General features: G+C 42.2%; 1 protein-coding gene across 2 annotated transcripts in view; it reads right to left on the minus strand.

The window, feature by feature from the left end:
* Positions 1-4,512: 4,512 nt before the first annotated feature.
* Positions 4,513-16,341, minus strand: part of zc3h18 (zinc finger CCCH-type containing 18) — a 43,568-nt gene continuing 31,739 nt past the window's right edge. For both annotated transcript variants that reach the window (XM_037683293.1, XM_037683292.1), the window contains exons 14-19: positions 15,224-15,334; positions 14,514-14,719; positions 12,399-12,613; positions 10,794-10,893; positions 9,267-9,360; positions 4,513-5,417 (exon numbers count right to left, since the gene is read on the minus strand). In XM_037683293.1, coding sequence (XP_037539221.1) covers positions 5,225-5,417; positions 9,267-9,360; positions 10,794-10,893; positions 12,399-12,613; positions 14,514-14,719; positions 15,224-15,334 — 919 coding nt within the window. In that variant the 3' untranslated portion in view covers positions 4,513-5,224. The remainder of the gene's footprint in view (positions 5,418-9,266; positions 9,361-10,793; positions 10,894-12,398; positions 12,614-14,513; positions 14,720-15,223; positions 15,335-16,341) is intronic.

Genomic DNA, 16,341 nt, shown 5'->3' on the forward strand with positions numbered 1-16,341 from the left:
ATAAGTACATATATATAAATATATCTTTTCTGAGTGAAAGAAACAAAAACACTTCACACCTGAGACACCTACAACTAAACAAAACAATAAAACAACAACATGAGCAACATTTGTCCATAAACAACAACAAAGAAAACAACTAAATAAAAAAGTTCTGAAAGTCAACATTTTCTGTCTGAATGAAAGCAGAGCCGCTCGGTTCTTGCAGAACTTATCTGAACAAACACGTTTTGCGTTTGATGTGAAATGTTTTTGTTTTTCTGCTGGTTCCGTAAATAAAATCAGCTGAAACAACAGAGACAAACTCTGTAAATTCCAGGTTCCTCCAACTTTCCTCCAATTTTCCCTCCTCACAACTTTCACTTTTCAAAACCAGCATTCCTGCTTTCCGACGTCATGCAGCAAATAGCTGGTTCTGACCCGCGGGTCGACACCTGCATTGCTCCAGTTATCCATTAGCTAGCCACAAATTATTGGCATCAGCAAATAGTCCGAGGCGTGATGCTGGGTATTTCCTGCAGCACCGTCAGATTTCAACTGAAGCATTGAATCAGACAAGGTCAGCTCAAACCCAGACCGTACCAGAACCGGGCTTTGCCTCGACTGAACTTTTTGTGCAGCCCGACAGCCCCAAGCATGATGCTGCCACTGCCATGCCAGACACTGGGACCGGTGTTCTTCTTCCGGTTTCTGAAGGTCTGTTTCATTGGGCCGTCTCATTCTTAGCTTTGTCAAGAACCCTGATCCAAGTCCAGAACCATCACAAAACCACATCTCTGCAGACCCAAAACCAGCACCGTTGGAATTCTGGGAATCTGAATCCAACAGGAAGTGATAACCAGGGTCCAGAAGAACCACCAGAGCAACAAAGTTCACAGGTCCAGGAAAAACCTGCTGGTTCTGACAGGCAAACAGGTTTTGAGTCTTGTAAGTCGGGTCTGGACATTTTTATGTTTCTTTGGGGACTTGTTGACCCTGACATAAACCCTGATTTTGAGTTCTAGTCAGAACAAGCTTGTTTTGGGTTTCGGACTAGAAGATTTTGACTCAGGAACCAGGTTAGAGCTCTGGACCTGGGTTGAAAGGACTTGGGTTGTGGGTCTAGTTCAGACTTTTTAATCCTTTAGGACTCAACTTAGATCTGAACATGTTCAGTTTCATGTCCACTCTTGAAACATGACTCCTGATTTTGTCCCTGTGGAACCAGACTTGAGACCTGACCTGGACTAAAACTCAAGACTTGGTGCTAAATGAGAAGCTATTAGTGTCACTTCCATCTGGTTTGGACTTTGGACTTGTTGGATCTGGTTTGAAACCAGCTGGTCTTGATTTAGGATCAAGAGGTTTTGAGACAAGTCACGTCTCTTTGTAGAACTTTAGGTCTTGATTCAGGCTGGTCTTGTTTACATAAAGTCCAGCTTGTTTCAGCTCAGAAGAAGCGGCTGATTTGGACTTGGGACTTCTAGGTTTTGACCTTTGACCCATATTAGAGGTGCGAGCATTTACTTGAACCTGCTGGATCTGGACTTTTCAGCACCTGGGCCTGGATTGTGATTTTGGACTTCTTAGGAAAGTTGTAACTTAATGAAATGTTTCTTCACATGAATGAACGTGTCTGAAGATGCAGCGTCAGCCATTCTGACCAGATTCTGACCGGTCCAACAACAGTTGTGGAGGACAACAGGAAGTCCAGGCAGGGACTCGTCTCCACAGGTTGAAATGTCCTCCTCTCCTCTGACATGCCGATGAGTCAGGCAGCGGTTTCACCAGGCACTCCTTCCACAGACTTCACACGTCCTGGAATGATGCAACAGTGGACTGCCTCTGGTCCTCAGACTGGTTTTGTGTGGGACAGTCCTCAGAAGTCAAGAACGCCGATGCAGGAAAACGAGCAGATGACTCAACAGATAGATGAAGTCTGGGTGGACAACCAGAGCGTAGATGTCAGCAGATTCTATCAGCCAACAGAACTTTTGTAACACCCAGAAACAAACTGGACTTCAAAACAACAAGAACTGGATCTACAGTCCAATGTTTCAGTTGTTGGATATTTGATCCACTGTAGACGTGAAAAGATGCAGATTTATTAATGTCAGAGAAGATATTTGTAAACAAAAATACAGGTAAAAAAAATTAACATTAAAGACCTGAAAAACAAAAGAGGCTATTTTTTACAAATAAAAACAAATGGACAAAACGTTACAGTCAACTCTAACATCTGGAGACGGGACACATATGAGGACAGCAGGACACGTTAGAATGGTACAGGACATGTATGAGGACAGCAGGGCAGTGGTGAAATGTGCTGTAGGAGAGACAGATAGCTTCAAGGTGGAGGTGGGAGTGCATCAAGGATCGGCTCTGAGCCCCTTCTTGTTTGCTCTGGTGATGGACCGACTAACAGATGGTCAGGCAGGAATCCCTGCAGACTATGTTTGCTGACGACATTGTGATCTGTGGTGAGAACAGGAAACAGGTGGAAGAGAACTTGGAGAGGTGGAGGTATGGACTTGAAAGAAGAGGAATGAAAGTCAGCCGTAGTAAGACAAGGTACATGTGAGTGAATGAGAGGGAGGAGGTGGAACAGTGAGGCTACAAGGAGCAGAGGTCACAAAGGTGCAGGACTTCAAGGACTTGGGGTTCACGGTCCAGGAAAATGAGGAGTGTGGTAAAGAGGTGAAAAAGAGAGTCCAGGCAGGATGGAGTGGATGAAAAAAAGTTTCAGGAATGATTTGTGATAAAAGGGTGTCAGCAAGTGAGACCAGCTATGTTGTATGGTCTGGAGACAGAGACATGGACAAAAAGACAGGAGACAGAACTGGAAGAAGAAATTAAGATGTTGAGGTTCTCCTTAGGAGTGACAAGGATGGATAAGATTAAGAATGAGATCATCAGAGGTACAGCACAGGTTGAACAACTGGGAGATAAAGTTAGAGAGGCCAGGCTGAGATGGTTTGGACATGTCCAGAGGAGGGACAGGGGTTTGGACATGTCCAGAGGAGGGACAGGGACATATTGGTAGAAGGATGTTAGAAATGCATCTGCCAGGAAAAAGGCAAAGAGGAGATATATGGATGCAGTTAGAGAGGACATGGAGGTAGTTGGAGTGAGGATAGAGGACACAGAGGACAGAGTGAGGTGGAGGACTCACTGTGGAGACCCCTGCATCATGTCAGCCAGCTCTACTTTTGCCTGTCATTGTCTCCACGTTTAGAGTTGCAACCTTCAGTCCTATAATTTTGATTTTCCTCTTCTCTCCGTCTCCTGACTTGTTTCCCTCCTTGCGGTCTTCGACTAACAGAAGCACAATTTCCACCGGCACCGTTTGTCAGCAGCACAGGTGGAGGTCGTTAACTCGGGCCTCGACCAATCTGGTATGTGTCGCTTAGATGATCTTGCATGTTAAGTTTTGGCAAAAAAAGTGTTATTTGTTGGATGATGGTCGGCCGAACACACACACAAAACTGACCTGGAGTTATATATATATATAAAAAAAAGGTCCCCCGAAAAACTGTGTCCACGGGTTTGACTCAGGTGTCTTCGGACTGTAAGCAGTTGGTATGCAGGTAGTCACAGGGCTGTTTGGTAGCATTGGTGTGCAACACACTGAACCTGAAGCACAGGAAGCTGAGGACAGAATGTCTCCGGGGCTTAGAGACAATGAATGACACGTTAAAGGTAAAGACCATCAGACGGTCTCCATCAGCTTCATGTTCCTCTGACTACAGTTGCTAGGATTGTTCAGAAGTTTAAGGTCCACCGGACTGGCGACAACCTCTCTGGTCGTGTCCACAAGAGGACAACTGAAGACAGATCAAAGAGGCAGATGATATGAACAGTAACCAGAGTCCCGAACAAAGAGGTAAAGTCCAAGGTCAGATCACACCATCAGTCTGTTTGAGACAAAGTGGACTTAACTGAAGACAATCAGGGAGGACACCAAGAGTGCACATTAAGAAGCCTCAAAGCTTCTGAGACAATGTCTTTTGGACAGGTGAGACTAAACTAGCTTTTTGTCAACACGACTTAAAGTTTAGTCCAAGTCTCAGCTCATGGGTCCTCCCCATGACTCATGACCCAAAACACAGCTAAAAACACCAAGACTGGATCAGAACCAAACACTGGACTGTTCTGAAGTGACCTCCTGAGTCCTGATCCTGTCGGACATCTGTGGAAGGAGCTGAAACATCTGGAGAATAAAACTTCAGCCCTTCAATGTTTCCCTGGACCAGGACACCTGTGGACAGGTGCAGAAGTCTGTTACAGAAGTCACTCGGATGTCTCACAGGTTGGACACATTAACGTATTGTCCTTTGAGTCGTGATCAGATTAATTTGATTGATTTTAAAATGATTCTGTTGAACTAAAAGTCAAAAACAACGACCGCTCTGAATTCAGGAAGTGATGCTGGCGCCTCAGACCGTACCCGACAAGAGGACACGATGAACCCAAGACAGGAAGAGGTGGACACGTCTCCCTCCCGACAGCAGGACAAATCACACAGGTACTGACTCTTTATCAAAATAGTTTATTTAGAATGGGTTTTTTTGTCACAAAAAAGACCGACAACGCTCGTCTCAATGTCTCCGTTCCACCTGTCCAACTAAAAGAGACAAATAAAACACTGCTTCATCACTCCAGGAGGAAACGGCTGAAAAGCATAAAAATGAACATCTCACATCACTGCTGTAAATGATCAGACACTGGAAGCTGGTTCTGTACAAACCGTCCTGAACGCAACCCAGACGCCGTACGGCAGCCCGGCGCAGACGGGCTCATGGAGACGCATGGTGAAGTGCTGCAGAGCGGAGCACCCCACCCCCCCCACTCGCAGGAAGGAGGCGATCAAATGGAGGTTCAGGAGGAAGAAGTCTGCTTTCGTCGTATGTGGAAGAAGCATCCAGCCGGTGATCCGCTGCAGTGTACCATCGCTCCCTGCTTCGAACCGTCGTCGAGCCTGTCCCCAGACTCTGAAAGGCTTCCGAGGGGGTCAAAGGTCAGGCTTACGCCCTAAAGTGGAACATATTTGGCCGCCATCTTGTTCGTCACAACCGAACAGGATGGTTGTCCTGGCAGCTGCTTCGTGTTCGTGTTAGCTTCCCTGCACGTGTGCAGCTCCACAGAGGGCTGACGGGAAAGAAAAGTAAAATAAAAAACAAACGTGTCGTCCTTCCATCCTCGGAATCGGCCTCACGTAGACCCGACGAGCAGCTGAACCTCCCGTTTATTTGGCAGGAATCTTGGCTCGTTTCCGTGCGATGGCGTCCTCCACGGCCTTCAGCTGCTTCAGCAGCTCCTCACGGCGGGACAGCGTGTTGCTGGGTTTGCCGGAGCCGGCAGCCGGAGCCGGCGGCCTGCTCGAAGGCATCGCCGGGCCTTTCCCAGATGACTTGGGGGGCGGAGACAGAGGGCGTTTTCTAAAGAGACAAATGAAGACAGAGAGCGAGAGGTTAATGGTGACGGTTCACTCAAACAACGATACAAGGAGGGGAGGACAAAACATGAAGAAGCTGAATTTAGACAACGACGACCGAAGTATCTCCAGTTTTTTCGTTAGTAGCTCTCCACCTCCATCTGATTAATACATAATGAGAATTATATGAATTGTTTAAAACTCTCAGAAATGTTTTGTAGTTAAAATAATTTAGTTTCCTTTAAACTTTTTATTTTACAACCAGCTGTATATCAGCATCGTTCACAAATAAATGTGGAAATAATTCATCGTTTTTAAAACTAAATCAAGCATTTAGCTAAAACAATGTTCCATATCAGATTCTCCACGTGAAACGGAACAGACATTTCTTAGATTTTAGTTTTACACTAATTATTAAAAAAAAAAAAAAAAAAAAAGCTTTCAACTGGTTCAGTTTATCTTTTAAAAACAGAAAAGCATCAAGGTTGATTAGATTAAATCAGTTATAATACAAAGCAGGCATTCCACACATTATACATTTTACAGAGTAATAAACGTGTGCAGATGGTATTTATATAAAAGCACAAAGACTGATGGTCTGCAGAGGTTCTGGACTGACGGGACCATCTCACAGGGATCAGCAGGAGTTTTATTCTCAGTCCGTAACGAGTTAACTGCCAGTCAGAGGAAACCGAACAGCTTCACAAGCTAAGCACTAGTAGTCCAAAAACAATACGCCAAACAGCAGCACGAACACGAGTCTGTGTGAGTAGATGAGTACGAATGAATACAACAGCATGAAATAAATCAGCAGCATGAGATCAGCAGCATAGATAGTCTTGAGGTTGTTTTCTAGCTTTTAAATGTCTTTCCTTTTTGATAAATCCTATAGTTAGGGGTCGGCTTGGGTTTCCTGAGCTATCCCCTAGTTATGCTGCTATAGGCTTAGACTGCTGGAGGACAAATTGACCACATTTCCTCACTGTTTGTGTGTTTGTATTTAGAATCATTTCCATCTTAACGTTTTTTGTCTTTTCTCCAATAGAAAGTTCACCTGGACCCGTCATTCTGTGTGTGTTTGTTTCTCCTTCCTGTTCATCTCAAACCCCAGCCGGTCGAAGCAGATGGCCGCTTGCGCTGAGCCTGGTTCTGCTGTAAGTTTCTTCCTGTGAAAAGGGAGTTTTTCCTTTCCACTGTCTCCTTTGTGCTTGCTCAGGATGGGAGACTGTGACGAAGTGAAAATTAAACACAATCTGCTGCTTCCTTAGACAGAGAACTTTACTACAGAAACTGGCTTTTACAATGTATGTGAATGTTTCTGTTTTGTGCCCTGAGACGACTTCTGTTGGAACTTGGAGCTTTAGAAATAAACTGAATTTAATTGTTTGTGTGTTAGCAATGTTAGAAATTAAAAAGTTGTTGTTTTTATAAAACGTCCATTCTTGGTCTGGGGGTTTCTGAATTAGGCTCAAGGCCGAGGTTCTGATGTGGATCACTCCATCCTTCGTCAAAGGCTTTAGGAGGTCCCTCTTTCACAGAAAACAGTCAGACGATTTTTAAACGAGTTTTTAAAACTCTTTAATGAAGCGCTTTTAAGATCCCATATTTCTTTATAGTGTTAGAATAAAAATGTTTTGTCTGAGTTCGCCAACTAATCTATTTTTTAATCAAATACCCGCTTATTTATTGTAATTGCTGACTTTTAGTTGTTGTATTGTGGTCTGTGTTGTGGTAAGCAGGTAATCCCAGCTGATGAACTGGTTCGGCTCTAAAGTGAAACCAAACTGATGAACTTCCATCATCCTGGACTGCTTGCTGCCCACAACTATATATAAAACCTCCAGATGAGCCTTAATAACCTTTGGCTCGGACACAGACTCTGTCCTGTCACCATAACATCAGAGAATCATGAGAGGTGTCCCACAAGGCTCCCTTCTGGGATCTATGCAGTTTTTGGATTTATGTTAATAAAGTGAGTCAGTATGCGTTTATATGCTGATGAGACTGTCGTTTATCATCTACAACATCTGTTCCTGCAGCTCTACTTCAACTGAAACTGATGCTAAATGTCGACGAAACAAAGGTCATGTTTATACGAACGACTGGCAGCTCCGCACACTGAAAAAAGGCATTTTATAAAACAACTCCGCAAAAAATGACTGTCCAGTTTGACCCTCTGGGGCATTTTAAAATAAATTTAAGTAAAGAAAACCCATAATTTCACATCTGTTATTGCTTTAGGCTTTAATAAAACTCTGTTCCTTTCAAATGTCAAGATAATATTTTACGTTTCATGATTATTGTTTTGTTATTCAAGTAACGGGGGTGACCTGTCTCAATGTGATTACCTGTCCAACTACAAGCAGATAAATAAACACCTAACTCGTTTTATGGACAGTTTTTGATTAAAATAAAATAAAAACTTGACTGCCTTTAGATGAACTGAAGTCCTGGCTGATGTGAGAGAGAACAGGAAGGTGATATCAGCTGAAGGATGAAACCGATTACAGACGAGTTAACACAAACACTAAAGGTGTCCGACACAGTAAAAACATTAAAATAATTTTTTTTTACACTATAACAAAACAGAAGATTGTTATTTTTTTTTAACAAAGAGGAGCTGAATTAAGTTCTGTCTGGAATTTACAGAGTTCCTGATTTCATCTTTATTAAAAAATACTGAACATCTTTTAAACGTTTCCCTCTCTTTCACAACACAAAAAAAAACAAAAAAAACAAATAAAATAAAATGAAACAAAAAACCTGTTTGATGAAGCTCCTTTAAGATCCCGCATTTATCCTTTTTGTCTGAGTTCGCCAACTTTTTAAATCAAATACCAGTTTATTGTATTTGCTGACTTTTAATTGTTGTATTGCGGTCTGTGTTGTTGTGGTAAACAGGTAATCCCAGCTGATGAACCGGTTCGACTCTAAAGTGAAACCAAACTGATGAACTTTCATCATCCTGGACTGTTTGCTGCCAACAAACTATAAAACCTCCAGGTGATCCTTAACCTTTGGCTCGGACAGACTCCGACCTGCTGGTGGAAAACAAAAAGCAGTGACGGAAACATTCCTCAGGTGAACGACGGTTTCCGCCGTCTGACTCATCTTTACATTAAAGCTGCTCACACGTCCAAACCAAGCTCTGCTGGTACGCAAAGAAAAAAACAGGTTTCACAGCTAAAACTCGTTCTCATGGACTATAAAGGGCCGTGCATCCTCCACGTCAAGCTGAACAGTTAATGCACGGACACTTGGTGTGGGACGGTTTATGAACACCTTTCATCGTCCACGAGACACTTTCCTTCTGTTCTACCCAATCGGACCTTTAAAGGTTGATTTACAGAAACATTTTTGACGATTGATTTGTGTTGAAAGGTTAAATGACACTGACACACTGTTCTTATTAAAGCGATGGACAGGAGATAAGAGGTGAAAAACCCACAAACGAACTACAAATATCAGTTTCAGGTGAAACAATGACTCAGAACTGCTCGAACTCTCCTCTTCATATAGATGTCTTGAATAAGACTAATTGTTTTAAGGGTTTGTTTTTTTAAATTGATTTAACACTTAGGATCTATTTAATTCTGGGACTTTTGCTGCAGGGCAGAGTGAATATTTTTATCTGAGCAGTTAATATCAGATTGCTTCCACTTTTTGTGGCGTGTTCCTCTTTGTGGTCGATGCTCTTGTGACAACTGGACTTCAGGTTCTGAAAACCCTGAAGGGTTAATCTGATGTCAACCAAGACGAATCAGGAACCAAAGGTGACTCCAGAAAGTCCAGACTTCCAGCTGACTGATGCCCAACACCATCCGACAAATAGAACCACAAAAGCTGCACCAACCTTTCCTGGGGTGGCGCCGGGCGAGGTCCCTGCCCTCTGGACCGATCCATCTGGGGGGGCTGTAGGGGCCGCCCAGGAATTCTTTTATCCCGTCCTGAAAAACACCAGTTAATGCTTATTGATGATAATAAAGCTGCTTAAATATTTTGTTATATACACATACATACATACACAGTAGTATTAGTAGTAGTAATATTCAGTGCTTAATTTGAGCTGGATCCTGCTGGAACAGGATAGCTCTCTTATTTTGACAGGGTGCGTTCCAGTAACTGTTTGCACGGATCTGGTAACTCTCAGGATTACTAAATCTTACTGCCTTCAATGAATAAAACCTACATTGGACATGTAATCTGAAAATAATTACATAAACATGAATTTTTAACATAACAGCCACTCACGAGCTTCCTAATATCACAAAAGAGCTGCCCCTTCAAGTAAGCATTTCCGCTTCTACCCTTAATAAAATCTCCGCCCCTAAAAGTTCAGTCACGGACAATTTAATTAAAAAACACAAAAATATAATTAAACAGCACAACTAAACTGCAAATCAGTTGTACAGTTTAAGTGGGTCATTATATATATATATATATATATATATATATATATATATATGTGTATTCTGATTATTTATTAAAAATACAAGAGAAATGTTTGATGGGCAATCACCTGACATACGTCACGTTTCAAAACAAAGGCGCCAATTTGTCAAAATAACAGTAATCAAAATGTCAAAAAGACTTTAATTTAAAAATATCTTCTCGTTGTACAACTAAACAACCGAGAATTGAAGCGCATGAAGGCAGTGGCAATGGAGATAACACTCAACGGGGTGTGGGTGGGGTGCTTAGGACGTCCAAGAGAAGCGGAGCATCTCTGTTCACACAAGGAGAGACTTGTGTAGGTAAACGTAGATGTTTAACCACCCATCAAAATACACCAGAATGCAGGAAATGGCATCTACTTTACTCAAAAATTTCTGGGGGTGGACCCCTTCCCCAAACACAAGTTGTTTTTGTGACGTTTTCTTTCCTCCCGTTTGAGCGGGAAACCCCGGCAGATATAAAACAGATGGAACAAACTCTAAAGTCGTCCATTTTCATCTCCAGCTCCTCCTGGAGGATCCCAAGGTGTTTCCAGGCCAGTGAGGATTTATGATCCCTGCAGAGAATTCTGGGTCTCCTCCTCCAGAGGAGGCATCCTAATCAGAGTCTGGACCACCTCAGCTGACTCCTTTAGACGAGGAGCAGCAGCTCTACTCTGACCCCCACCTCTCTATGACTGAGATCCTGTCCATGAAGACCACAAACAGGATCAGAGACCAGTACCAGGAACCAGCCAAGGATGTGGACTCAGTTCTTGGGTTGGTTCTAGAGGAACAGGTTAGATCTTAAAGGTGTCCCAACTCAAAAGCATCATATTGATCAGTGATTTTAATTTTAGCCACAGAAACTAAACCAGCCGGTCTTTTTAAAGAAGTTCCTTGTTGAAAGAACAACCAGAGTTCTGCTGCTCAGGTGTGTCCCTCACCTCTGTCTGGAGACATGGCCAATCTCTTACTGGCGGGGGAACCGGGCAGGTCTTTGTCTGAAGGGAGGTACCGCTTCCTGCTGCCTCGGTCTCCCTGCTGCTGAGAAACGACAAAACATCAGGAGTTAAACTTTGAAAAGAAACGAGGAACGTGAAGACGCCAGTCCAGGAGATCCTGAGCCTGAAAGAAACACATTGAAGAATAAAACATGAAAGAGACTTTTGACCACCGAGATTAAAACCATCCTCTCCTCAACAATCAGGTTTTAACTTCACCTGAGTCAGCAGATAGTCTTCCTGTCGAGATGGAGCTGGGACCTTTTAATTTGTAAATTTTTAACGTGATTATTATTTAAATCTTTAGAGTAAAACCTGTTTTAACTAAACGTCATCCTGTTCACGAGAACGGTTAAACCAGAAAAATTATATTTTCTGTAAACCACAGCATGAATGATGGACCATCGCTGAAATATGTTCAGGATGAAACTGAAACTGTTAAGTTAAAACAAGCAGAACAGCAGCTGAAAATCAGCAAAACCATAGCTAAATGCTAACCGTTGCATATGAAGTAAAAGCTCAATCATTTGAAAAGAATTCAAGTTAGGAAAATAAAAGTCACAGCATCCACCTCCTGAACGAGCTGAAGGTTTTGATCCATGAGTGGCTAAAAGAACATAAAATATGCAGATATTTATCATTTATTAACCTTTATTTAACCAGGAAAATCCCACTGTGATCACATATCTCTTCTACCAGAAAGGCCAGGTCCTTCATTCTAAAACATGGAAACACTGGACACTGAAGGATTCACATTAAAGCATGTCCACACTTTTAAACTTGGGTCATGAGAAAAGCTGACAGTTCAGAATCATCTGGATAAAACAAACACTTTTCAACCATTTAAATCCACCAGGACGTGTCAAAATAACGGTCTTATACGTACGGTATGTCCCGCGGCTGCTTTGAAAGCTGCTTGTTGTTACTTATTGTTAGACGTCTTATTACTGACCCCAGCTTTAAAGAGGTTTATTGGATAACATTTGTTTATTAAGGTAAACCACAATCAGCAGTAGTTCTTTGTTTAACTAGAGCAGAGGTCTGTAACTTTGTGATCCAAGAGACATTTCTGCCGCTTCACTCATTAAATAAAAAAAAGAGCCCGGAGCCACGAAATCTGCTACAACTGTGAAGATCAACTGGTGGCCCACGGGCCACTTTGAGGTAGCTGGAGGGGGATTTCTGACCAGTGGGGGTGACAATTTAAAACTAGCTATCAATGAATTTAAACATTTTTACATTTTGGGACAAAAAATAACACTATGATGTAAAGAAGTAAAAACGTTTAGTTTCTACCTTTAGATGAAAATGAAAACACTGAACTCTGCAGGACTAGGTGGCCTTTTATGTGAGGAGAGATTAAGTGTCCCACTTTGATGTAACAAAGCAAAAAAAAAAATAGCGTCGCTCAAACATTTGCAGCAAATTGACAAAAAACAGCCACAATTGGCCTTTTTTGTTGTGAGAGTGAGGCGAGAGGTTGAAACGTCCCTGACGACCAGGTATCGCTGCCACCACAGAGTAAAAACAGCACAAAAAGTTCATTACCTTATTGAGGAGGGTCAGTTTGATGTCTTTATGGGAGCCTGAACCTCCGTAGTTTCCAGGGGGGCCCATGTTGCCGGGTCTCGGGTGTACCGGGTGGCTGCCCCTGTTCCCAGGTCCTGACCTGGGGACAGGGTTTGCCCCTCTGGGCGGGGCCCCCGACTGGTCCATTTTCCTGCGCTCGTCCCTGAAAGACTCGTCTTTCTTTGACGGTCTCTCTGTGAGGAGAGAAGAAGAAACGGATGAAAACTCTGCAAAACATTTATAAAATCTAGTTTTAGAACCAAGCAAAGTCAAGAGTTTAAAACTATTTGAATATATTCCTTAGATTTTGTTTTATTTTTTACACGCTAAATATAAAAATATCCATAAATACAAGAATATCTTTCCATTTACTTTTAGGCTTTCGGTTTTAAAATAATGTGGAATAAAACATGTTTAAATTAGACAATCAAATATTACCAAAGGTTCATTAACACACGGGGATCGGGATTAAAAATGATTAGTACCAGTTTCTAAAAGGAAGAATCTGATCAAACTGGAATTAAATCTGATATAAATGTATATTTGTTAAATAAAACACCTACAGATACTTTTAACTGTACAGCATCATTATATATCTAGGTGGATGATAGGGGTTGAAATATTACATTTCTTGAAGGATTTTATTTCAGTAAACATTTTAACATTATTTAAATTCAAGTTTAACAAAGAAAATACAAAGAATGTTGAGAAGCTGGAAAAGACTTGTTTGGCCACTTTTTCAAGGAAGACGAGGGCTTCTGAACAGGAAGCTGAGGTTTTCTAGCCAACATCAAATTTCTGCATCGAGATAACGAGCAACGTAACCCTACAGGAATATTCAGGAGTATTTCTCCGAGTGATTAACCAACATTTAGATGGTAAACTGAAGGTTAACACATATTTAAATGAGGCTTCACACAAGAGGAACAGAACAGATTAGATCCTCTAGAAGTGACGAAAACACCATTAACAACAAGCGGTGCTCCGATGCCCCCCCGTCTCTGAGGGATCGGAACACTGAATGTTTGTAGTTTTGAAGATGAGTGTTTTTCTGGACTGGCCTTAAACAGTGAACGAAGTAAACCTAAATGTTTTTGATGCAAGATGTTCAAGTGGAGGAGTTACTCTGTGGAGAAGAACAGAGGGAGGTTGTTTCCTGTAAAGAGATCCTGGAGAGAGGAGGGAGATGCTTTATCCACCTCTAGGAGCAATGGAGGAGCCAGGGGGTGGCCAATGGTGGCCTTGGCCCCCATAGATTAATCTTCATCCACCCCAATCATTTGAGGAAACTATACCTTTAAGCCAACAAAGTTGTCAGGCCATATGGTTTCGTTTTTTGTTGAGACGTTTAGTCCTTCATCCAAAGGACTTCATCAGTCCGAGGAGCCACAACAAACTGAGTCCCACAAGCAGCACACCCACAAAGTGGACCAACAAGTTTGCTGGTGATAAGATGGTTTGTGGAGCTATGGCTGCCTCAGAGGAGTCGACGGGGGAGAGGGCCGGCCCCAGAAACGTCTCAACAAAAAAAGAAACCATCCAGAAGACCTGAGTGAACTCTGCTGGATTTTTTTTTATCTGTATTATTGAGCATTAACTTTGATATACCTTTAAGAAATATAAAAACTAGAAAGTAGTTTCTTAAATGATTGGAATGGTTGGTTTACATACATTCATGGTGGTGGCCATCTTGGATTTTGATGCGGCGACCAAATTTTTGAGAGCTCTCTTATGCCTAGATGTAGCCACACATCAAAATGGAGGTCAGTGTCTCACTTATTTTTCAAGTTGTCCTGCTGAAAACAAAGATGGAGGGTGTTTCCACTTCACTCTTCAACGGGAGACAAAAACAGATGAAGGGAGAAATGGTGGAGACGGTAAAGGTAGAGGCCTAGAAACCGGTGGCAGACGGCTTCTTTTTGATCAAAGCTGCAAAAGTACAAGTTTGATCAGACCAGACTGAGCATTTGTTGTTTTCCAGGTTTCTGAGGTACAGATGTGAAAACTAACAGAGTCTTTGATTTATGACCTTTGTAGCACTGCATTATTGGAAACCATGACTTGTAGGTATGCTGCGTTTCATGTTACACTGACCTCTGTTTTTGTCCCGTCCCACTGGGGACCGGTCCCGTGCAGGAACTCGCTCCCTGCGGGGTTGATTCGGTGTGGGCGATTGGGAACTGGCCGATGACACCGGGCTGGCCAGGTCAGCGTACATATCGTCCGAATCGGCGCTGCGTACCGAGCTGCTGCTGGACGACACCGACGACACTGACGACACGCTGCTCACGCTCAGAGATCTGAAACAAGAGATGAGTTCACACATGACTCAACAACCCTCAGAAAACCCAGTCAGGCCGTCGCTCACCTGGATTCCCAGGACTGCCCAACAGAGGAACACGAAGGAACACAATTTATAGATATCAGGGCGAAAAATCAGGCTAAACTCAAACAAGTCCTTTAACGTTTGATTCAGGAAACTGTTGCACAAAAATGATCAGGTTTTAATTTCTACTGGAAACAGGACTCAATATAAAAACAGAAATTCTCAATATATAGATTAATAGGTCAGAAACTGCTCATCTGCTGCTGTGTAGTTTATTAAGGAGGGTGTCATGAAGCTTTACTCATATTCTTTCAGTAAACAGATTTATGTGGCTTTATGTTTCAACATGACGTGTAAAAAAACAAACAAACAACACGACAAACAGATGCTCTAGATTTCCTCCTGAGGATAAACCTGGTGGATCGGATCACCTCAGATCTAAGCAATCTGTCGTTCTGACGGGAGTGTGGGTGAGTACCTGGATTTCCTGGATCCGGAGCGCGAGCGTGACAGAGAATTAGAAGAGGATCTGGAGCTAGAACCAGTATAACTACTGCCGCTTCCACTCACACTCCCGCTCACGGTTCTCCTGGAAGACACCAAACACCAATCAGACCGGCAGCAGTAACATCAGTGATTCAGGATTTATTTTGTGTTGGCAAAGAACCACGAAAGGGAGGGATCCAGCTATTTTAGCTGATCAGCTAACAAATGAATCCTCCGTTCCTGCTGTCTGTTAACGTGAACGTGTGGGAAAAAAGAAATAGCACACATCTGGGTCAGACACTCAAAAACACAGCAGCAACACAAACAGCTGGATTAGAGAACAGGTCCAAATTGCTCCATAATGCTCATTAACTGCATCAGATTCTAATGAAATGGCCTTTTAGATTTGACTAATCAATCTGAAATATATCAGTAAATTATTTGGTTTTGAGGAATTACATTTAAATAATAATTTCCTAAGATAATCTTCTGCCCAAACCGTGAATAACATGTTTCTGGTAAAGAGGAAGTGTTTCTAAAGTTTTCAACAACGACTAATAATTCACTAATGTTTCAGAACCACCCACAGCGTTCTGCATGTGTTTCATGCTTTCATCAACATGTCTGTAAAATGTTTTTAATTTATACATTTGTTCAAAATATGAAGAAACGCAAAGCTGGACACCAGGCAGGAGCATATTATGAAGAAGAACAACAACACATTAATGTTTGGTCCTAACAGCAGGGATCAAGTTTTATTTAGAACAAACTGATGTTTATTTAATAAAACACTTTTTGTTTTTAATATATCGAAGTCAGAGATTCTTTATTGTCGTTCGCACCTCATGTGGTACATGTGGTGGAGCGAAATAATGCACACAGGGTCCCAGTTACATCCAACAATAAAATGTAAAAGAAATACAATGATAACATCCAAGATATGAACTAAGAAAAACATAAACTAAAAATACACTAAGCACTAATAGCATAAAAACATTACGTCGAACAGCAGCACGAACATGAGCATGAGTCTGTGTGAGCAGATGAGCACACATGAACACATCAACATGAAACAGATCAGCAGCAACATGAAACAGATCAGCAGCAACA

The sequence above is a fragment of the Nematolebias whitei genome, chromosome 10 (assembly GCF_014905685.2).
Source record: "Nematolebias whitei isolate Nwh7 chromosome 10, NemWhi1, whole genome shotgun sequence".
Classification (NCBI taxonomy): domain Eukaryota; kingdom Metazoa; phylum Chordata; class Actinopteri; order Cyprinodontiformes; family Rivulidae; genus Nematolebias; species Nematolebias whitei.